Consider the following 22686-nt stretch of genomic DNA (forward strand, 5'->3'; position numbering starts at 1 on the left):
AAAATACCTAAACACAGTGTCTCCAGGCACTCCCTCAAAATGTCTTCCAAATGCACCTGTATGTTCAGTCAACATCAGCTTCTAGTAAGGACCACTACACATCTGAGAGAGGGCTGGCAAAGAGAAACCTCCTTGAAATTAAAGATGGCTCATTTAGTGTTGCAAACTCTATTCTTTAAATAATATTAATTCTGTGCTCTTGGTACTTTTTGACATTTTTGATATATCAACCTCTAATTTAAACTGTAACAAAATTCTAATTTTAAGATACCGAATATAAATGCAATTTACAATTCTGATTCTGAACTCAAAAGAGTATATATACACCTTTCTTCTCTCTTTCTAAAAATAAGGCAGTTAAGTTTGGTCTTTTTTTTTTTAAGATTTTATTTATTTATTTGAGAGAGAGAGAGAGCACGTGTGCACACAAGAAAGGGAGAAGGGAGGGCAAAGGGAAAGGGAGAAGCAGACTCCCCACTGAGCAGGGAGCCCAATGCAGGGGGACCCTGAGATCATGACCTGAGCTGAAGGCAGATGCTTAACCTACTGAGCCACCCAGGCGCCCCTAGTTTGGTCTTTTTTTTTTTTTTTTTTTTTGTAAAGAAAGAGAGCTTTAAAAAAAACACATTTTGCTACTTAGTAGAAAAAATCTATTGTAAAAACAACATAACAGAGCAGATCCTTCATTAAAGACGTGCCCCTGGGGCGCCTGGGTGGCTCAGTTGGTTAAGCGACTGCCTTCGGCTCAGGTCATGATCCTGGAGTCCCAGGATCGAGTCCCACATTGGGCTCCCTGCTCGGCAGGGAGTCTGCTTCTCCCTCTGACCCTCCTCCCTCTCATGCTCTCTGTCTCTCATTCTCTCTCTCTCAAATAAATAAATAAATAATCTTAAAAATATATATATTTAAAAAAAAAAAAGACGTGCCCTTGTCTGGTGCCATTTTCATTGTTTTAAGGAGCCATAATATTAATGTTTTTTAATGTGCCTGCCTTCCGTGGAAGCACCCCCTACAGCAGAGTTTTAATCACAGACAGAAAGGGCAGTCCTGAGGAGCCAAGTCTGTTAGAATGATACATGTATTTATTCAAAACTACAAAGTACGAATTTACTACACTATCAGACAATCTGGAAACTGAACATAATGCAGAAGTATCCCAACTACCATGACTGAAAGGCATATATGACTTAGATATTAAAAAGGAAAGAGGTTTAAAAAATCCTCATAACTTGCTTTTCTTCCTCCATCATCCTCACCTTCCCAAGAACAGTGTGTGTGGGGGGAACAATCTGCTGGAATTATAATATCTCTGAAGATTATTCTCCTGAGTCACACACAAAAATGGCAATCACATCTGCATTTCATACCGAGATAAATGCATTAAATACACTATTTAATGCAAATGCAGAAGCATTTAATGTTACCTAACTTTCGATAAACAGTATTTCCAAGAAAGCATATTTTCATGAAAATAATTCAGCCTTGCTAGTGGTTATCAGTCACTAATTTTAATAAAAGCAATTTTATTTTCATGTTTATCATATATTTATCATATAAAAATATGTTTATGTTTATCGTATGTTTCATCCAAAAATTTTAAATAATTCACCACTTAGAAAGCTAGCTGTCCTTTGGGACAAATTTGCAAACTGTTGAGAGGAAACATTTGTTTGTTCCATGCTGACTTCATTTATCTTAATACTTACCTATTTTCCAGAAGCAAAAGAGACTTGTAAAACATTTTGGACTTTCCAACTAACTCTTGGTAATTCATGATATTCAGGAATACAATTGATTTCAATTAGCCTCAAACATCTAGAAAATGCTTTTAAACATCTTTTTACAAAGATTTAGTATCAGAGATCATGGTAAGAAAAGATGGATTTCTGGAAGTTAATAATAGTCTTGAGCCTGATTTATGTATTGTCCTGGGAGCTGCCCTTTGAGATACATTTCTGATTCTTTGCAAATTTCACTTGAATGAAAGAAGATGTATCATTTGTCCAGTGAGTCTGATGGCTCTTTAGTCCTACCCCTTACAGGACAGAAGCTGAGGCTGGCCTTTAAATGAACTTGGTTTTATTGTTTGGAGTGTGCAGAAGCCAAAGACACACCTTCCTTGTGTAAACTTTCTCATTTCTATTGTGTACATCTTCTTAGATAATCCCAGAGTGATCTCTAAGCCCCGACTTGTGTACTTACTCTAGTGATACCCACAGCTTCCATTTCGGAGCCCAGCTATGGCCACATTTACCTGGCACTCTTTTTTTTTTTTAAGATTTTATTTATTTTTGACAGAGAGAGAGAGTATACAAGCAGGGGAAGCACCAGGCAGAGAGGGAGAAGCAGGCTCCCTACTGAACAGGGACCCCGATGCAGGGCTTGATCCCAGGACTCTGGGATCATGACCTGAGCCCAAGGCAGACGCTTAACGGTCTGAGCCACCCAGGCAACCCTACCTGGCACTCTGAAATGACGTAAATCACTCCCAAGCTACTTTGGAAAAAGAAGGGATAAAGCACTTACAGTTGCTTTTAATACTGTAAAGTAGGGTGAAGATGAAGACCTTTATACCTAAAGGGAAAAAAGATTAGAAAGAAGACACTCATGCCCTTGGCTCCATTCCGTGCAGGAAGTTAAAAAACAATGTTCTTCTCAGCAAGATCAGTCTTTCTCTTCAGTTCATTCCTATGCCCCAGGTTGGGATGTCTCTCTGTGATTTCACCACTCTCTCTTCTCCCTAGATTGAATATTATTGACTTTTTCCTTTTAGAGAACTTCTAAGTAAGCAGAGCGGGCGAACACTACGTTGTACTCATCACCGTTGTGTGTTGTCTCTTCCCTTTTTCCTCGAGGCTTGGAGCATCACGTATCACAGCTGGTTGACATTTGTGTTGTTGATTTGGTCATGCACCCTTTGGATGATTCGCAACAGAAGAAAATATGCCATGATCAGCTCTCCTTTCATGGTCGTCTATGGAAATCTGTTGCTGATATTACAGTATATATGGAGTTTTGAACTTCCCGAAATTAAAAAGGTCCCAGGATTCTTGGAAAAGAAAGAACCAGGAGAACTTGCCTCAAAGGTAAGTGAATAGGAAAACAAGAAAACAAAACATTGAAGCAAATCCACAATAATCATAATAAGCATATCCAAGCACAGACTTACTTACATGGGTTCAAAATATTCAGTGCTTTACAAAAATGAATAGATTAAAAACTCTAAGAAATAACTTATAATGCTTAGTGGTCTCTATAATTTAAACATGAATAAATATCACACCATGCTTTTAGATTTTATTTAAAATAACAAAGCTTTCCACTGAAAGGAAAAATATAGTCTGCTATATTTTAATGTCAATTACAGTATAGTAGAAATTAGAGAAACAGGAAAATACAGTTGTAAAATGTATCCAAATGTTAGAGGACTTTCTTTGATCTCAGTTTTCAAAACAGGCTGAATGTGTTGCTGTTACAGATAATCACTGATTATTAGTAAAAACATTTTTTCTTCAATTATGTCTTAAAAAACACTCTTAGCAGCAAAAATTAAGTATGACCCTCTTTTTTTTCCTTCTGCAGATTATATGATATGCCTTCAATTTGTAGCAACAAGGTTCATGATCTTTCAGTACTCATTATTTTCATGGTCCATTTTAATAGCTTTTATTTCAGAACATTATATGCCTCAACCTTTCTATTTTGTGGACAGCGTGGCAGACTCTAAACACACATGTCCATTGTGTTGATAACATTGTGTTAAGACCGTGAAAGCAGTCTCGTGTCCCTACTCCATAAGCCTTGAACACCTTTCTCCTCTAGGCAGAGAATCACTCTCTGAAAGGGACATGAATTTACATCACATGAAACCCACCTTTCCCGAGAACAAGCACCTTTTTTTACAGGTTACCAGACACCCCGTATCCAAGGCAACCAGGCCTGAATGGGGTGCTAGTAGATACCAAGGATTGGTTCTCATCACAGACTTTTTGATGAAGGCTACTGGGGTAAAGGAGAAACTCCTAACAGGTGAATAGTAATGATAGACATTAGATCATAATCCCGTGTTCACAGACCATAGCAACTTCCTTCCTTTCTCTCTCAAACTCCACTCTAGCTGACAGTCCCACAGAATATTTTCACTGACAAGTCACTTTTGTCTCACACTCTTCCCTCTCCTTCTCTCCCCTTAAACACACATCCAAAACTGGGAAGTTAGTCTTTTCTTTATAAAAGAAATTCAAAACCTCACCTTTTGACTATGCAAATCCATTTCAACCTGGCTCGGAATATTGGTAAGCCATCTGAAATGTAGGCCAGCCAACTGGTTGAACTACCTCCTGTCTAATCTAAAATGAACAGCTCTGGGGTGCCTGGGTGGCTCAGTCGTTTAAGCGTCTGCCTTCGGGGGTCCTGGGATCAAGCCCCATGTCTGGCTCCCTGCTCAGTGGGGAATCTGCTTCTCCCTTTCCTTTCCCTCTATCCCTCCTCCTGCTCGTGTTCTCGCTCTCTCTCAAAATAAAATAAAATAAAATAAAATAAAATAGCTCTTGGGGTTGGGGGACATTTTTGGGGAAATAAATGTATTATTTGTTTAAAAAAAAGCAGTGTTACTCTGGAGAAAATAGGGTCTGCACTTATATTTTAGTGTACCTAGGAATTTAAAAAAAAAAAAATGCGAGGCCTTATCAAGGTTAACAACACAACCTAAGATTATAAAATATCATGGTGACATTTGTCAAAGTACATTATTAAATACACTGCAGAGTACTGAAGATGGAAAGTGAGAGAAAGAAAGAATATGTCCCGGGTCCTCAGAGGTCTGGCCAGTCTGGGGGAGCCAGACTCAGCTCCTCGGTAGCATCCTTCAGCTGCTAGAATGTGTTCCCCACTCCATCAAACTACATCAATCGCACCTTCCAAACTGGGCTTGTAAATCACCTCTTCCAGGAAAGGTGCCCCATCTGCCCCTGAGTATTCCTAAGCTCTTTAGACATGCACTAGAGAAACAGATTTCTTTCCCAAATTGCAGCTATAGTTCAATTTGTTGTGACTCCCAGAAGTTTAATGCCAAGTTTTCAGAAGTGGAGGCACTCTGGTTCTTCTTAGGCCCTAAACATGTTGTCCCAGACTGACTGGGACTGGTTTATCCTGAAGGCAAAGGAGAAGTGGATATTTATGGGTTGCCAAGTGGGCAGTTAGTCAAAGTAAAATTGACCGGTTCATTTGCCTACTTTTTTTCATGTCTTTGGCAAATATTTATTAAAATCCTACTATGAACCACAGTGAAATGCCACTTCACACTCACCAGGATGGCTAGAATCAAAAAGATAGACAGGGGGCACCTGAGTGGCTCAGTCGGTTAAGTGTCTGCCTTCGGTTCAGGTCATGATCTCAGGGTCCCGGGATCGAGCCCTGCGTCAGGCTCCCTGCTCAGTGGGGAGTCTGCTTCTCCCTCTCCCTGCTCCTTTTCTCCTGCTCACTCTCTCTCAAATAAATAAATAAAATCTTAAAAAAAAAAGTCAGATAATAATAAGTATTAATGAGGACATGGAGAAACTGGAACCCCATACACTGCTTGGGGGGCATGGAGAATTCTGCAGCCACTTCAGAAAATGGTCTGTCAGTTCCTCCAAAGGTTAAACATAGAACTGCCATTAGACCCAGCAATTCCACTCCTAGGTATTATACCCAAGAGAACTGAAAACCTATGTCCACACAAAGACCTGCGCGTGAGTGTTCATAGCAGTGTTATTCTTAATAACCTCAAAAAAATGTAACAACCTAAACGCCCATCAGCTGAGAAATGAAATGTTGTCTGTCCATACAATGGAATATTACCAAATAATAAGAAGAAGTGGGGGCCAGCACAGGCTTCAACAGGAACAAGCCTTGAAAACATTATGCCAAATAAAAGAAGCCACCGGCCAAAGAATGTTTAGTAAGTAATTCCACTTACATTAAATGCCCAGATTAGGCAGTCTGTAGAGACAGAAAGTAAATTAGTGGTTGGCCAGGGCTGAGGTGGGCAGGAACGGGGTGACTGTTCTGGGGCTTCTTGTGGGGTGATGAGAATATTCTACAGTTGATCGCAGAGTTGGTCGCACAACTCTGTGACTACTATAAGCCACTGAGTCGCACGCTCCAAATGGGTAAATTGTATGGCATTGTAAATTGTATTGCCATGAAGCTAGTACGAAACAACCACTATGTGCCAGGTCCTATACCCCCTGAAGAAGGAGCTCCCCAAAAGCATCAGCTTTTCTTTTTTTTCCCTGGCTCTCCGCAAAACCTTAACATACAAGTATGGACACTTAGAACAATTCTTCCTTCAGCTTTGGGAGATGAATGGGATATTAAAGGGTTCTGTTTTCTGGGATGAAATGTTCTTTTTCCCATCTGTGGAATTCTTCATCCCAAGGAACATTGCAGAGTCAACGAGTGTTATGGAAGAAATATGTCTTCCTGTTGCAACTGGGCTTATGTCATAGTCGGGACAGGAAAGCAAGGACTAGCTCCTCCAGGGGGACCAGTTGCCAAAACTGACTTCGGCCTAGATGGAAGTAGTTTGGGCTGTCGGGACACCTTCCCTGGGCCCCCACACGCTGCCGAATGACCTCCTGGCCCTCAAACATGCTTGTTCGCGTCTTCAGCAAAGGGGATTTCAAAGCCAGTGATTTTCAGGTGAAATCCAGTGGCTACCCGAATCTGTCTCATACAGAGAGGCTTATTTATTGTGTTTCCACTGAAATGTGGAGAAAATATTATATATGTTGAATTGTATTTACACTTCAAATGGGTGACTTAATTCTTGTTCTGCTAATTCTCTACTTTCAGATACTTTTCACCATTACTTTTTGGCTCCTGCTGAGGCAGCACCTCACCGAGCAAAAAGCTCTTCAAGAAAAGGAAGCTCTTTTATCTGAGATCAAAATCGGAAGTCAGGAAAATGAAGAAAAAGGTAAATTGGTGTGACTAGAGAGTTTTGTGCTCAGCAGAATTAGAGAGAGAGGGCTCCCCACATACATCAGAAAGCCTCTATACTTCAGAGCAGATAAAAGCCGAGCATTAACCTGGAGTGATGCAAAACCAGGGCTCCAGTGGGGCCGAGTTAGTGCGCACATGGGAGCTCACAAGGAGCTTTCAGAAATGAGCTCTCATTCGATCCTCACAAAACTGATTCCCACTTAAGGGAAGAAGAACCAGGTTCAGAGAAGTTAAATGGTTTGTCCAAGGTCACACTTTCAGAACCAGGAAACAATCAGAATTTGAAATTGATATAGTCATTTTAATTTGTGTTATTGTCATGGGCAAGGGACTCCTTGTTCATAGGGGATGCGTTCCAAGACCCCAGTGGATGCCTGACGCTGCAGATAGTACTGAACCCTAAAGATACTATGTCATTTCCTGTACCTCCAAGCCTATGATAAAGTTTAATCATAAATTAAGCACAGTAAACCATGAACAACTAATAATAAGATAGAAGAATTATAATAATACATGGTAATAAAAGTTATGTGAATGTGGTCTCACTCTCTCTCAAAATATCTTCTCGTGCTGTACTTGGCCTTCTAGTGATGCTATGAGATAAGAAAAGGCCCGGCGATGAGATGGGGTAAATGACATAGGCAGGTGACATGGCATTAGACTGTTATGGACCTTCTGACCATGTGTCAGGAGGAGGATCATCTGCTTCCAGACCGCTGTTGACCTCGGTAACTAAAATGGTGGAAAGCAAAACCACGGAATGGGGGGTGGTGGGGCACTGTACTTAACTTTTCTAGATCCTGCAGTACATAAAGCTGTCATTGGATCCTGGAAATGAAATCAGGTATTGTAAAAAGATGAGAATAAAATATTACCAGGTTCATATCTTTTAAACTGTATTTCACAAAGGTTATGCAACTTGATTATGATTCATTATAAATGCTGCCTTGTTTACTGGAACAGTCCGAAATCATTCAAATCACAGAGTAACACATAAAACATGCACTTCCATGCCCCCCACACAACACCCAGTTGGAGTGTGGCTCCAGGCAGGGGACCAACTAAGTATAACAGCACAGTCTTCTATTTTGAAGATGATGAGCAAGATATACAAATGGAAGGAGAGGCTGAAGAGAAGGAGGAAGAGGAAGCCAAGGAAGAGAAGCAAGAGAGAAGGAAGGAAGAGGAAGAGGAAGTGGAGGAAGATGACGACCAGGACATCATGAAAGTGCTGGGCAATCTGGTGGTGGCCATGTTCATCAAGTATTGGATCTACGTCTGTGGAGGAATGTTCTTCTTCGTCAGCTTCGAGGGTAAAATTGTGATGTACAAAATCATCTACATGGTGCTCTTTCTGTTCTGTGTGGCCTTGTATCAGGTAGGTAAATCATTTTCCTGTTTTGTTTTGTTTGTTTTTGGCTTTGTTTTGTCTTAAATCCTAGTAGCCGTCCTGGGAATATATTGAGCTTCCTTTGACAGGATTCTAAATGACTGTCATCCCCTGAACAGATTATCTAAAGTGATCAATGCGATTCAAACATTATATATTAAGAAGGCCTAAAAGGGGAAATGACTATCTTCAGCTTATTCATTATTTTAAAATTTGGGGCTCTTAAAAAGTAAAAAAACAAAAAAGTTCATGAGTTTTTCAAAACTTCTTGATAAAAAAAAAAAAAACCTGTATAATCAAATTCATTTTTGAATAGTCAGTGAAGAACAGTGGCCGGATAATCTAAAATATGGGTTGATGCCCAGTTCACTTGTACTTCAGACTTTAGAATCAGGAAACTGTGTGTGCATGTATACATATATATATATATATATGTGCATAATGCATCAACTGCTTTAGTATTTTATTCATTAGAATTTATAAAAGATTCTACTAAAATGAGTTAGCCTCTCCACCAATTCAGTCTTAACTTCTAGAAAAATTGTTGCTCAGGGGTAGAAACAAGTGCAACAGGACACTCTTCATGCAGGCAACCAACAGGACAAATAAAGCAACTACATTCATTCACCTGTAGAGATAAAAATATCTCAACCAAAATTGATGAAGTTTTGAAATACTTTTAAATAGTGGAATTTCAAAACGGAGGCAGTTTTCTCCCAACAATAACTACCATGGCGGCAACATCTTCCATATCATTCCTTGAACACCTCCTATAGACTAGCTTATAAATAGGATGATTTCATCCTCTTTCCAGCTCTCAAAGTAGGTACTTACAGAGGGGGAAGCAGAAGCTCAGAATGGTCCAGCTACTTACCCCAAGACGTAGTTAGCAACTCTCAGTACTGAGATTCCAATCCAGATCCAGCGGACTCTATGAGGAATAGAGCCTCAAAAACAAAAAATGAAATAGATTTGATTTTCAAGTACTTGTCAATATCATCACCTGTCACACTTGAATAAATGAGGTGCTTTTGTAAGGTTTTTTTTTAAATCAATTCTTTTTTTATTTGTTTTTCAACATCTGATTCACAGGTGCACTATGAATGGTGGAGGCGAATCCTAAAGTACTTTTGGATGTCTGTGGTTATTTACACTATGCTGGTGCTTATCTTTATCTACACATATCAGTTTGAGAACTTCCCAGGACTGTGGCAAAACATGACTGGATTAAAAAAAGAAAAGTAAGCAATTTGGTGTAAAATGGACTGTGAAAGGGACAAACAGGATGAAGAGTTGCATGCATATTGTTCAAACATCTTGAGGGGAGGTTTTCGTAAAACATGATGTCATCAGTGTCTATAAGTTCCTTGAGAACAGGTCAGTCTGTGGTCTCTCTGCCGAGCCCCGGGCTTGACACGTAGAGTACGTACTTAATGAATATTGACTGAAAAGTGCATTTTGGGCCCCATTTTAATGAAATAATGTTTTTAAATGTCTGCCGCACATGAAATACCTGCTTAGTCCTTCGCCGGTCAGACCTTCTACTTTCCAAGTTGAAGCTCAGTTCAGCAGTTCAGTTGATTCATATGCTTATAACATAAAGCAGCCGCCTCTCCTCATTTATGGAGCTGGTGCAAAGATTCTAAGGAGTGCTTGATGCCATAGAAAAAGTGCTAGTAGACTAATGACGAGGAAATAATTGTTCATGTGCGTGTGATAGATCTGTGCATGCACTGTAGCCTTTTCGGATTTGCTGCTGTAAACTTCTGAAATGAGTTACTAGAACTGGGCACAGAGCTGAATGAATATACTGAGGTGGCTAAGAGAAAAGCTTAACAGGAAAGCTCGCCATGTAGTTAGGCTGACACGTCTTTAACATTTATTTAACAAATATTTATCAAACGCCTCCCAGGTGCCAGACAGTGACTCTGCCTGGGGACACATCAGGAAGCAGGACAGACAGAGTCTAAGCACTGCAGAGTTTACATTCCAGTGGAGGAGACAAAAAACAAAAAACCCTGCTTAATTGTGCAAAAAGATTAATTACAAATTGTGGCAAGTCTGTGAAGGACATAAACAAGAGGCTGAGGCAGTGAACAGTGGGGGATACAGACTATAAATGGAGTGGTCAGGGCAGGCTTCCCTGAGGAGGTGCCATTTAAACTCCACCTGAAGGGCTTAAGAAAAGTGTGCGAGTTGGGAGCTGAGACGCAGAAAAGCATCCCAGCAGCAAATGTGAAAATCCTGAGACAAGACTGAGTTTTGCATGAATGAGGAAGCAGAGGACGGTTCGGCTGCCAGGAGCAAGGGGGACAGTGGATAGAGCAGAGGTGGAGAATGCAGCCAGGCACTCAGGATGTGCATGGCTCGTAGGTAGTGGTGTTGGCATTTTATTCTTGGTGAAATTTTTAAGTCTTTAAGGAACTCTTGGTGGGCTGAAAACAAGTGCTGTCAGAGGGCGAGAGTAGAAACCACAGGGGGGGTTAGCCAGCAACAGCAGGTTGCCCACTTCAAGAGATGTCTAGGAGGCTGAAAGAAATGTGAATGAATGAGATGTGAAGGCAGAGAAAGACAGACTTCCTGATTCCAGAATGTGGCACAGGGTAGACGGTGGTACCGGGGAAGACTCAAGTGGGGGGCCAGGGGTGGAGAATAGCGTGGCTGAGCAAAACTGGGAAACCAAGAACACTGTTTGGAAGACACTCAATAGGAAATAACTGGGGGGAAAAAAAAAAAACCCAACAACTTCTGGTAGATATTTGGACATGAGAGTCCACGGGAGAAGCCTGAGTTGTAAATGCACGTTTGAGTCATTGGTGTTAAGATGGTGTATAAATCCCTGGGACTTGTGAGATAACCTAGGGAAAAATAAGCTGGAGAAGAGACTCAACACTGAAGTCTGGGGCTATTTCACATCCGGAGGTCCAATAAAAAAGGAGGAGACAGTGACAGAAGAGAAAAACCAGGCCAGTGTGGCGGCACCAAGACCAGAATTGTCTCAAGAAGGACTAGAGGCAGAATTAAAGATAGAGAAGCAGCCACTGAATTTGACAATATTGAGGTTGTTACTGACCACTGGAAGAGTAGGTCAGTTGGATTGATGGAGACAAAAACCAAAGCAAATGCACGGAGCTGGTGCAAAGATTCTAAGCAAATGAGAGAGGGTTGCAAGAAATGGTGTAACAGGACAGTGAAGGACTATGATACGATTTATAGCAAAAAGAATGTGCGCTCATTGCCTAAGAAAGGCACTTGCTTTTTGTTTCATTTCATTTTCTTTTGTTTTACAGGCTCGAGGATCTTGGCTTAAAACAGTTTACTGTGGCAGAACTATTCACTCGCATATTCATCCCAACTTCCTTTCTGCTGGTGTGCATTTTACACCTTCACTACTTCCATGATCAGTTCCTGGAGCTCACAGACCTGAAGTCCATTCCCAGCAAGGAAGACAGCGCCATCTACAGGTGAGAGCTTGCAAGAAGCACGAGCCTCTTGCTCAGGGCGCAACCACTTTATTTTTTTTCATTTATTACACTTATTTATATTTCTGTAATAGAAATACATGTATATTAATATATGAATATAATGCATAAAATAAGCATAATATGTAACATATACGATATATAATATATTAGAATACATATAATATATATAAACATATATTTATATATCTGCTATATAAATATAGCAAAAAATGTGCCATGATTAGACCCTTAGAGTTTAGAAAGATAATTGTCATTATTGTAGAGAGTGCTGGGCCCCCTGCAGGAAGCAATAACTAACCTTAGAGTTTCAACCTTAAGCTTTCCATGGGTACCCACCTGTGAGTGAAAAAAAGAAATGAGAAAAAAATGTAGAGTATTTTATGACAGCTTCTGAAACAATACATAGTGACTCATGACTGGTTAATGCAAAGTGATCTTGATCGTCACGTGAGTAGATTTAAAATAGCTGTGCAGACACAAATACTTGAGAGTTGGCGATGGATATTTTGTGTCTGGGCCGTGATGTGTTTTTAGAACATTAAGGAAATCTGGCTGATTCAGAGGATGAGTTTTCTGTTGTGCTAACAACCAGTGAAGAAGCAAGAGTGTACCAAAATGTGATGTGCAGAATTTTTCCTTCCACTTTGGAAATGAAGAACTTCTGCTAAAAGGATAGAAAGTGCAGTCTGCTAGTAATCAGCATAACATGTAAGGAACTAAAGTGAAGACAGTGTTTGCTTTTATCAGCTCTCTGTTGTCTTCTCATCTATAAATATATAAAATGCTTACAAGCAACAGATGAGGTATCTCTTCCCGGGCCCCTCTGTGTTGCAACCACAATGGTTTTATCACAAATTTCAGAGTCGGGTCCCTTACAGGGAAATTTCAAGCATTCTTCTAATGAACGTTCATACTGATTTCTCTCTTTGCTTCAGATTTAGCTTATGATTCATTTCCTGGAAAAACCCTTGTTAAGCAACCAAGGAAGCAAAGGGCTGTATGGAGGGAGTGGAGATGCCAGCCGACAATCTGCCCTTTAGTCCTTTTGACTCGCTCTGAACTCTTTTTCAAGGGAAACAATGAGCACAGCAAAAGAAGATGAAGTAGTATTTCATCACGCACAGTTTTATGAACTACCAAATGTTCGGTTTTCTGCTATACTAGGGACTGGAGTCGTAGATAACTCCAAGTCTCTTTTATTTGGTGATGAAAACCATTTTATAATCTCTATCTATTTATTGATGGCCAGCAGATTTCTTTTCCGTTTTGTGTTTTTTGGACCACAGTTTACATTTCCTTTTTATTCTGAGTATGCTCCAGATGCCTTTCAGTCTGTGCATGGCTCCCAACCAGTAGAATCCAGAGTTATCAGGCATTTATTTCTTATTCTGTCAAGGCACCATCTATAAGCAAGCTCAGCTAAAACCTGTCTCCTCCCAAAGCCCCACCAGGGAGAGGACACGGATGGGGTCAGTGGCTACCCTCAGTGATAATCAAATATTAGGAAAAATAAGGTAGTTATTAGAATCTGGGAGCCCCCTAAGAGAGATTACTTCTAGGCAAACTTGTTAGCAAAAGAAGTCACCCCAAGATTAAAAGCTTACAAACACAGTGCCCTCATAGGAAAATGAGATTTATCAATAATTAGTAGAAGTATTTTTGAGGACTTTTTTGACATTGCTTGTGAATACTGAGGATAAAATTAGTATTTGATGTTTACCTCTGACAAGGTAACATGCTTTATTTCATTATAACCCGCACCATTTGTTCAAAAAGTCATATTCAATAATCAAGAAAAACCTGTTGGTAAGCAAAGTATATTTATATGTTTGTAAAAAAAATGATTGGCAATTGCTAATGATGCCTTAATTTTTTTTTCTTCTAAATGCCTTTCTTCCCTTGGATCTCTATTTTTCTCCTCATGCCAAGTTCCTCCAGGATGTAGGAGCTTTTTCCTGCCCTTGCTCTTATTATCATGTATTTGAATCTAATGTCACACAATCAAATAGAGATATAGGTTACAGTTTTCCAGAAAAATAGAGATTTTCAGGACCACAGTTTTGTAGGAGACCATGCAGCTCAACAAAGATTGTACCAGCCCAAAAGAATCACAATTTTTGAGACCTAGGGTATGTGAAAATGGAATTTGTTCCTCAGAGTTCCCTGGAAGCATGTAGAACATTATTTAATTATGTAGGTTCTGGGGAAGGACTACAGTCTCATGTGGAGATGTTTTCTCCCTGTTTCCATGGCTGTTCCACTCACAGCCCTCACCCTCCAAGCCATGGCAAGAGAAGAAAGAAGATCTAAATGATTTGTAGCCATTTGAGGTCATTGCTTGCCTTCCTCGTGGCCATGGCTTAGCCCCGAGCATGCCCTGAGCAATTTTCTACCAAGGAAATGTAGAGTGATGAGAGAGTATACAAGGCCAGCTACCGAAAGAGGTTAGGAACATGGGATTTCATTTTTAGTTCTTCGAAAAACAGTTTTCTAAGACCTTATAGAGTTCAAGGTTCGGTTCAAATTCAAGTTAGGTGTTTTGGGATTTCCTGTAACAGTTTAATATAAAAGTCCCCAAATTTTAACTTTGAGTGTAGGATATATATCCCATCTTTTTAAGCAACTTGTTCCCATCCTGGTATTTTCCTTACTTACAATATTTTTTTGTCCCTGGAGCCCTTAATAAGTGACCACATTAAGATCAAAACGAGGAAGAGAAAGAAGTATTTACAGAGTTGGGATTGACTGTCATGCTTTGCCTTCTCTGCTCCTGCCTCCTTTGTAGATGTTTTACAAAATCTGACCCACAAATTGGGAATAATTGATTCATTGTATTCCATACACTGATTTTAGTACTGTTGCTTCTGTAAATATCCAGCTGTTCTTTTCCTGTTTTGTCCACTGTTTGTGTGTGCTTTGTTTTTGTGCACACATAGGTCGTGTGGGCAAATGTCACTAGTGTCTGAAGAAGAATTTATTGTGTTTAGCCTTAGAGAATTGATAAAGTTAGCATTATAGAAAAAGTTTTGATATGCATGATAATAGAAGAAACTATTATTATTTCTAAGCAGGTATTCTCAGGAATATTATTTCACTTATATATTGATAAAATGTATAATATTAGAACATAACTACAGTCTATGATAACATATATATTTAATAATAATGTGTGAAATAGCCATTGTGTAATTAAATATCCATCCCTGCAATTTGTCCATACTTTCTTTTAGAACATGCATATAGAAACAAAATGACTTTGTTTAACTTCAGTCTTAGAAAACCTAGGGAATACTATGTTGCATATGGTTACTTAGTAGGATTTCTTTTTTTTTTTTTTTTAATTTGGGGGAAAGAGCAAGAAGTCATCTTTTAGATTGTCTTTTACTTGATAACTGTGCTCTGAAAATTGAAACATTACCAATTTTTAGTAAAGTGTGTGAGTGGGGAGGGACGAGAAGAATGGAGCAACTTGTTCCCTTCAAGCATTTTTCCTGACTAATCTAACTTCACATTGCTCCTGACCCTTGCTGCCCTGACTCGTTGTCGTGCATGGAAGTATCAATGAGCACACACCTGAGGACTTAAAGCTTGCAAGACAGTCTACCTTTTTGCTCTCTAACAGTCTCCTCTTTCTCTCTCCCACCTGTCTCCTCATCTCCTTGTGCTTCCATCTCTCACCTCGTAGCCATGCCAAAGTCAATGGGCGCGTATATCTAATAATAAATAGGTGGGTACCTCAATGTTTTCTCTCTTGTTTTTTTTTTTTTTAACGGTCTCTTGGTGTGTTAAACACTTCACTGTTTTGTAAACAAAAAATGATGTCATCAGATAGTGGACAGTGGTCTTCAGGTATGCTCATGGATGTATTTTGCCAACCAAACCATTTCGTGTTTATCCTGAATGGTGCTGCAAGTGGATTCGGAGGTTGCCGAGGGTCTTCAGCTGGTGCTCAACCTTTGGTCTTGGTTCAAATGGATGCCCTGTTAATTTTATTCTTTGGTAAATTAGTTCAACACTTGCCTGAGAGCTTATTGCCCTTTTGAACACATCACCCAGAGCTCAGCTCAAGAACCACCTCCTCCACAAACCTGCCCACAAATGCCAACTTTCCCCGCTACAAGTATTCTGCCCTTCCTCTGAATTCCCACAGCCCACTTTATCATTGCTGCCTTCTGACACTCTCTGCCTGCCTGTCTTATTCCCTTGCCAGGGGCGTCAGCTCCTCAGGCCTGGAGTCTTTGTATAATTCACCACGTGTCCACTTATCACCTACCTCAGGGCCTCACCCATCTGTTGACCCTCGGTGGATATTTCCTGGATGAAGTGATAATAGTTACAACAATATATGGTTAAAAGAAAATTAAGACATTGGTTTCTTCAAGTATACCTCGACTTGAAAGACCAGCATATTGAAGAAAGATCTTTTACGTCACCAGATTTCACAAAAGATGCAGAGATGGGCATTGGGACAGGGCCCTACCTTAGAGCCCTATCACCCAGCTGGGGAGATAAAACATGCAGATGACCACACATAATAAAGAGTAAGTTTTGATAAGTGTGGTTTGCAGAGTTATCCTCAACTTCCCTAAGAGTACAGAGAAAAGATCCTTTGGGATCTAATTTCCTAAAGCTATCCTGACTTCGTTAAATAGGTGAATTAAAATATCCACTCCTAAGCCAGTAATTTAGTTCATAGAAACATGTATTTTGCAATAAATCCAACTAGCAGAATAACTCTTTGAAAGATCTGTTGGTTTCCTATTCCATTTGCTTTTCTCTTAAGTAAAATCCCAAGGCAGACAACCAAATAGCAAAGCCTGGGAGCCAAAACTTCTAGAAAGAAGTGTGAAGAATTAGTGCATCACTGTGCAGATCACTGAAGAAGGAGAGATGAAGACTGGCTGGTTCCTTTGGGAGCCAGTTTTGTTGACAACCTGAGAGAGAAGAGTCAGCCTCAGGTTTTTAGCTGATAGGCAGAGAAGTAAGATAAAGACTCTACCTGGACATCTTGAGCAACTATTGAAATTTCATCTCTAAACATAAGGAACTTCTCTCTCAATCTCTCTCCACCTTCTTCTCCCTCTCTCCCTCTCCCCCTCACTCCCCTCTACTCCCATATCCCTCCATCCATCCCTCTCCCTCTCTCCCTCTTCCCCTGTCCATCCATCTCTTTCTGTCTCTGTCTTTTCCCATAAAGTATTTACCATTTGCTCTATGAGGAGATGGCTGGGACACTTAAGAAGGCAGAAGTCGGTTTGATGGGCTCCAATAGCAGGGGCTGATACAAGTTATGGTTTCAGTCGTCTCAGACTTCTCTCTTGAGAGAACACCTCCCCCATTAACCCAAGTCACAAGGCCAGGGAATGCACTCAGGAATTCTTAGAATGATCAAGATCCAGAGCCATCTAAAATAATTAAAAACGCAAAACATTCCACTGCTAGCACTATCTTCTTTGCTGTGGAATCTTTCATTTTTGTCTGAATGCTAACTTATTAAAAAAGGCCAGAGTCGTTCCCCAGGGAAGATGTTACCCAATAAACTCTTCCCTCACTGTGTTTCTGAAAGGCTGTGTGTAAAGCCTGTCCAATTTTGAATTGGACCTGGTCTTGATGAAAATAGTAAGTCAATCCTTTAATTAAGCTTTCTTTCTCCCACAATTTCTTCCTTATATGCTCAGTGTTATTTCATAAGCAGAATAAAGTTTGTAAATGTAAGTTCTGGATGAAAGAGAAGACATGCCTACATTCAGCTTCTGGGTTGATTAAAACTTAGGCATGATCTAACAAGGTGTGAGGTAGGGGTGGTAAGGACAGTGGGTGACTGATAAAATTTTTATGATACGAATAATTGAGAGGAAGTTCCAACTGAATTCCTAAACAGAATGAATTAGAATATTTCAACAGGAGTAATAGTCATTTCTGTCTCATATGCCGAACCTAGAGCCATCATACCCAATCTGTCGAGTAGATTTTTTTTTGGAGGAAATTACTACCATGCCCATTTAAGATGTGATATTAAACTTAGAAATCAAGTGTTCATCTGTGAATCTGTGTGTATACATTCTAGAAAATAATCTTAAGCAGTATAAATATTATTTAAATATTAGTTATAAACACTAGAAATTTGCAAGACACCTTTTTTCTCTAATAGTCTAATGAATAGGGTGGGTGCAGTTTACATTACTACATATTCCATATTAGACCAGTGATAAAAAATAAATGGAATTTAGACTAAGGAGATGTTACAATAGTAGACTTTCCATTTTCTTTCATGGAAACTACCTTAATATGTGGTTTCATATATTTACTCAAAGTTAGTTCCTAATACAGAATTAGGTTTCTTCAACTGTCCATGTAACATAATTTGTTTCTTCTGTTTCAAATAAGAATGCCCATGTGGTGTGTGTAGAATCTATTGGCCAAACTTCAGTGAGTCACACTGTATACCAAGCCCAGTGCTACATTTTGCAAGGAAGCCCAGGAGAGTTAAGACTGGCTTTCTGCCCTCAAAGGAAGAGCCCCCAAAACCATCATTAGATTAAAAATAAGTAGATACAAATGGAGAGATGCATGCATTAAGGACCGTATAAAGAACTGTATAAAGAAAGCTGTGGGTGCAGAAGGAAAGAGTGAACGGAAACACAAAGAGGAGAACATCACCTGCTTTGTTAGACTGCAGAAGGAGAAATGGTCAGTCAGTAAGAGGGTTACAGCGCAGAGCCTGGAGCATCGTAAAAGCAAGGTGAGGAAGTTATAGGCATGGATAAAGACAATGCAAAAGAAAAGAAAATGAACTCCATAGTGGGGAAAGGCATGCAAAAAGGTGGGTTTTAAGGAAGTAGGGGCGGGGGTTCTCTGAGAATCCAGTTGATCACCATGTCTATTTATAAATCTCCTTCAAGTGCTGATTAGATCATCTGCACACGAAGATCAGCACAGAATTACCAATATTGTAAGTTTCAGGGAGCATGGTCACTAATTTTCTTTTTGAAATAACAGGATCCCTTTTTAAAATTTACTGGGCAGGGCATATCTACACTGAGGTACACAGGCTTTCCAGGAGATTCGGTCCAGCTGTTCACTATGGCAAACTGGGGGCTAGTTCCGCCCATGAACTCCACGTTGTGCAGACAGCCCCACCTGCGCAGCAGTGCAGCCTCAGCGAATGCAGGGTGGCAGGTAGTGGGCAGACAGCAGGGAGCGCAGAAGGTGGAGAATGGTGGAGACAGACTCCCAAGGAAGAAACGTTTGCTCTTTTTCTTCCGAATGGCCATTGTAAGATACAAGCTCTGTTAAGAATGTGCTAATGACAGAGTTATAGTCCAAGCTGAGCCCTTGCCCCAGCATGGTGGTGTCCAGCATGGTGTGGTCCCTTGCAAAGGCATATTTCTAACTCCACTTTTTCATGATACAAATTATCAAAGCGGTACATGAAGATCTATCATTAGCAGATGGTTCTTTACTTTAAAACTATTCCCTGTGTTAAGAGCTTAATAGAAATCACCTTAGTTTTCCCAGCATCCTGTGAAGTAGGCGCTATTATTCCATTTTGCAGATCAGCAGACTGAGACTTTGGGGACAGGGTAGGGAGTTTTGCTAAATCATCTAGCTAGTAAGTTGTCTAGGTGAGGCTTGAATCGGAGTCTTTCTGATTCCAATGAGCATGCTTTAACCTTATTTTGTATTGTCTTCAAAAAAACTGCTATGAAAAAATTGAAGAAAAATGAAAGGCTTTACACAGGTGTCCTTTGTAAAATTGTAAACTCCAGGCACTAAAAAATATTTTCATCTGTACATGTTTTGTGCACACAGATTTTCTCATGCAATTTCTCAGTTAACAGACTCCTAGAGTCTAGTAAACGACAGGCTGATAGAGGTTTTCCCTTTTTTCTGTCATCCGTTACAAGCTCCCAACTTTAGACTGCTCCAGAAGGCATCGGGGTCTTACATGCCCTGTTTCCTCCCAAGGATTATGTCAGACAGAAATGTGCAGCTACTTGGTTCAGACACAGATATTCGGTTCTCTTCCTCCCCAACATTATCTTGTCCCAGATCTCTTGTAGACTGTTACAAGTTTCCAGAAGTCCACCTTCTGGACACACTTCCACAAGGTTTACTCTAATATTTCTCTTTGATTCCTTCATTCGCTACTCTCCCCTCAATATGCCCTGCCTATGGCAAGACACTTTGGGGGTCTCTTTGCTTGAGGACTTTTTGTTATATAGCCAGCTTGGCAGCTGCAGAAACAGCCTCATCTCTGTAAGTTTCATTCCACTAATTAGCTCTAATTCTTGGCAAGTTGTTTTTCTTGTCAGTACTAAGTCGTGGCAGTATTGATGTAGATGGTAAAAATGTACTCCAAGATGGTCATCCTTCCACTAAATGTCATAATGAGACGTATCTTCTCACTTACAAAATGCGTCCCCTGCCAATGCTGAAGAAAACATATAAATATTGGCAATTGTGTGACAGCTGACTGCTTTTACATTTAACACCATTTCACATGCAGAGTCCCGGCAAAGCAGGAACAGCACATATGCCCCCTGAGATTTGACACGCAGTGCTGGTGTGTAAAATATGGTATTGGAGTTTCAGGAGTGGGGGGGTTGGGGGGACTTCCCCAAAGACAGGAGGGTGGATTGACTAGCTTTGGAAAATAAGAAAGTGGTATGTCATCATAACTCCTTCCACCAATGTGGAGCCATACTCAGGATGGTCTTTCTTTATTGAATTCACAATGTTTCTGCATTCCATAATTTACCTGCTTGGCACCCTGTTAAGAGGAATTACTTTTGAATGATAAAAGCTCTAAAAGTCTAAGGACAATGCAGATTCATTGCAACAGTTACCCAGCTTCACAGATATGTTTCAAATATAAAATCAATGAGTTGCAAATAAGTGTAGGTTTTTATCTAGCCAAACTTACTCATTTTACAGAAAAAAATGAATTTTAGAAAGGTTAAATAATATGCTCAGAGCCCACAATTATACAGGTAGGATAACATTATTAATTGTCCATCCTGTTACAACCAGGCTGAAATATACATTAATTATTACAAATGGAGAAGACTCTCAGTATTTCCAGTGGATCTTTCCCTGATATTTTCTTTATTGCCCACAAATGTTCCTTCAAATTGGCTATGAGTAAAAAGATCTACTTGCTAACAATTTAGGAGGAAGATGGTACTCATTATTGTCCAGTATGAAATAAGCTGTAACGCTTCGGCTGCTGTCCGGGCTCAGCGAAACTGTCCGTCTGCCTCACCCAAGCTGTCACACCCCATCTCCCCATGACTGCTAGTCCCCCAGTAAACACCAGTGCCCGCGGACTGGGACGTAATGCAGACTTCTTACTCCCGAAAGCATTTCACCTCCACTGAATATTGCTTTAGATGACAACAGAGTGGGATGAGTCTGTGCAAAGGTTGACTGCGATTACATGTTATTCAAGAGTAATTTTTAAAAATCCTATTTAGAGTGTGAATGACTGGATTCTTATGGGATGGTTTGCTGCATTACTAAAAAAGCATGACATGATTTGCCTCTGTCGTCTATACGTTCTTCCCTTTACAACCTGCAATCCTGTCCACTCTCAACTCAGTCGCCAAACCCAGGGTTCATAGCAAAAGCACGCTATTGACGCCATCCTGGAATGCACTTGGCATTAGGACTTACTGCAACCGCATACAGGAATGCGTTAGTGAATGATATGTAGCATGATGTGTGATCTCTGACATTCCTTATAATTCTTCTGTTCTCATCTCCTTTTTTTTTTTTCCTTTCTATTTCAATTACTTTGAGCAGCATCAAGAAAAAATTACCAATCCACCAAAATGAGTAAGTCCCCCGTGAAGCCATGAAATGCTTGCTCTACATGATTGCCATTTCATGCTTCTACATCCTAAACTCTGACCATTTTCTCCTCCGGGAAAAATGTCAAGTTTAGGTGTCGATAGCTCTCATTTCTGACTAATCATTAGAACCCGAATTGGAAAAGCTAACAAGACCTAACTGAGTTTACAGTTTGTTTTTAGAAAGAGCTTAAAAAAAAAAAAAAAAAGTGACAAGACACTAACAATCCCACATTGCAAGGCCTGTGTACCTGCACTGATTTTCATTTTTATTTATCCTCCTTTTACTTGCCCCTCACTCAAATCTCGCCCAGTGCTCTTTCCTCCCCTGACCCGGCTACTCTCTGCCAACAGACTGGCCCACCCCGAAGGAAGCCTTCCGGACCTTGCCATGATGAATCTGACCACCAGCCTGGAGAAGCCGGACATCAGGAAGCTGGCTGAGCATGGGGATGATAAACCAGAGGGGTGCCCTGAGAAGGCTGAGCTTGGGAAAGACAGCGAGGAGGAGGAGGAGGAAGAGGAAGAGGAGGACGAAGAGGAAGACGAGGAGGAGGAGGAAGAAGGGGAGGAAGAGACGTCAGGTAACCTGCCCACGACCAGTAGCTGCTCAGAAAATCCTGGCTGACAGACTCAGTGAATGAAACAGACTTGTTCCCGGTGGATAGAGATTTGATCCAGTCCATGAAGTAGAAGCTGGGGTGTGGTCTTTGGGCTGCTATAGTTACAACAGTGGCGGTTCCAATTGCTCCCATCATTTCCTTGTGATTCTGAGGTAGGAGAAGAGAGCAGATGGCAGATTGTCAGCTCCTGAGCCACCAGAGGTGGTCCCCGCCAGGCTCAGGCAGTGTGTGTGTGGTTCTTACCTGTGCTCAGTCAGAAACCGAGTCAGGGATGTTTCCTATCAGCAGCAGACGTAGGCAACTATGTAGAATTGCAGAAAGCTCTAGACAGGGCTTTTTCAAACGCATTC

At 40.4% G+C, this 22686-nt stretch overlaps 1 protein-coding gene across 3 annotated transcripts in view; it reads left to right on the forward strand.

Annotated features, from left to right (window-relative positions):
• PIEZO2 (piezo type mechanosensitive ion channel component 2) overlaps positions 1 to 22686 on the forward strand; it is a 503601-nt gene that overhangs the window by 384298 nt on the left and 96617 nt on the right. For 2 of the 3 annotated variants that reach the window (XM_064578003.1, XM_064578004.1), the window contains exons 13-20: positions 2856 to 3086; positions 6838 to 6961; positions 8082 to 8365; positions 9470 to 9618; positions 11668 to 11841; positions 15548 to 15589; positions 21667 to 21699; positions 22068 to 22297. In XM_064578003.1, the coding sequence (XP_064434073.1) occupies positions 2856 to 3086; positions 6838 to 6961; positions 8082 to 8365; positions 9470 to 9618; positions 11668 to 11841; positions 15548 to 15589; positions 21667 to 21699; positions 22068 to 22297 (1267 nt within the window). The remainder of the gene's footprint in view (positions 1 to 2855; positions 3087 to 6837; positions 6962 to 8081; positions 8366 to 9469; positions 9619 to 11667; positions 11842 to 15547; positions 15590 to 21666; positions 21700 to 22067; positions 22298 to 22686) is intronic. The other variant, XM_064578002.1, reaches the window with a different exon arrangement.

The sequence above is a fragment of the Mirounga angustirostris genome, unplaced genomic scaffold (assembly GCF_029215605.1).
Source record: "Mirounga angustirostris isolate CCGP_5_RB_7025 unplaced genomic scaffold, mMirAng1.0.hap1 SCAF_14, whole genome shotgun sequence".
Taxonomy (NCBI): Eukaryota; Metazoa; Chordata; class Mammalia; order Carnivora; family Phocidae; genus Mirounga; species Mirounga angustirostris.